Here is a 1,398-nt window from a genome sequence, read left to right on the forward strand (position 1 = left end):
CTAGGCAACAGATGTGGCCCTTGAGCAAATTCCTCAAAATCTCCATATGTAGAGAGAGGCTGATTTTCTGAAAATCATTGTATAACATGTCATTAGGAGTAGGGCTCTACATGCACAAAAGTCATAGGAACCTGGTGACTTAGAAAATATGGAAAGTCCCACTTGTCCCACATGTGTCACCCCTGGATGGATCATTCCAACCTTCCATTTCAGAGTCAGTATTGGATTTCTCCTTTAAGCCAAATAATGGCATAGGACTTTGGGCAGGAAGAGATGCCATTCGGACCCTCTGCCACACTTTTGTTTGTCCTACACTGGAAGGCCTTAAGAAACTCTTGCCCAGGAAGTTTCAATGTAGGGAGTGAGGCTGATGGTGCTATTTGAGTTGGTCAGAACATTTATTTAAAATGCTAAAGGGAATATGAACATGAATGTTTGATTAGAAATATAAGCCAGCCAATGTTGCATGAGATGGAACTTATACTTACCCCAAGAAGTTTTCGAGTGTAAAAGAATTTATCTGGAATATCATAAACCCGGTAGTACCAGACAAAGAGGAAGACGTTCATTCCCAGCCATACCAGCTGCACAAACAGAAACAGTTGCATGAGGTTTTTGCATTTCAGTAGTAGATTTCACTCAGGATTGGAGTTAAGTGAGGATCAGGACTTCCCCAAGTCCAGCCTTTGACAAAGGTGGTGACAAAGCTGGGTGTAACCAGCTTAGAGCCAGCTCTTTTCTACAACAATGTCACTACACTTGCCTGTAATTAACCTTTCCCTGGGTTATTCCCCATGATCGTTTTACTACCTGGCCAGTATGCCAAGTTATTATCAGTCTATCTCTCCTCCTTTTTTTCTCCTCTTTTTTTTCTTAACCTTGGATGGGTAGATGGTGGCAGGTGCCTCTTCTTAAAACGAGAAGGAAAGGCAATATATTAATATTGCTGTCCCCCAAACAGTAGGACATTGTGTTCTGCTCTCATAGGTGCCAATCACCTCCCTCCACCACACAGTATCCCAGCTAGTACAGTCTCATCAGCCAAAATGCCAGGACTTACATTCTACTTGGCAAGTTTTACTTAGCTTTTGAAGGAGGGGATATTGAGTATGAGCAAGAGGCATGGAATTTAAAAGAAAAAGAGTTTTCTGGACTGTGACAGCTTATTTTATCCCAAGCACTGACTTTATCAAGTGGCGACACGGCTTAGTCCTCTATCTTCAGTGCCATAGTGATCTTGTATTAACTGTGTTTTGAAACTATTAAATGTCCATAGACACTCCAGAACATTATCTCTTTACAAAGAAAAATGTGATGAAGCAACTTCTCCATTTCCTGACCTTGTTATTCTTCCTTACTCTGTCTTTCCAAGCTGTGTCTTCACTTTCAAGTAAATGA

General features: G+C 41.3%; 1 protein-coding gene across 1 annotated transcript in view; it reads right to left on the reverse strand.

Moving 5' to 3' along the window:
* LOC105808432 (cytochrome b-245 heavy chain) overlaps nucleotides 1-1,398 on the reverse strand; it is a 31,104-nt gene that overhangs the window by 27,208 nt on the left and 2,498 nt on the right. Inside the window, exon 2 of the mRNA XM_012642082.1 lies at nucleotides 489-584. Within this exon, the coding sequence (XP_012497536.1) occupies nucleotides 489-584 (96 nt within the window). The remainder of the gene's footprint in view (nucleotides 1-488; nucleotides 585-1,398) is intronic.

This window comes from Propithecus coquereli, unplaced genomic scaffold (assembly GCF_000956105.1).
Source record: "Propithecus coquereli isolate 6110/MARCELLA unplaced genomic scaffold, Pcoq_1.0 Scaffold173, whole genome shotgun sequence".
NCBI classification, from domain to species: Eukaryota; Metazoa; Chordata; class Mammalia; order Primates; family Indriidae; genus Propithecus; species Propithecus coquereli.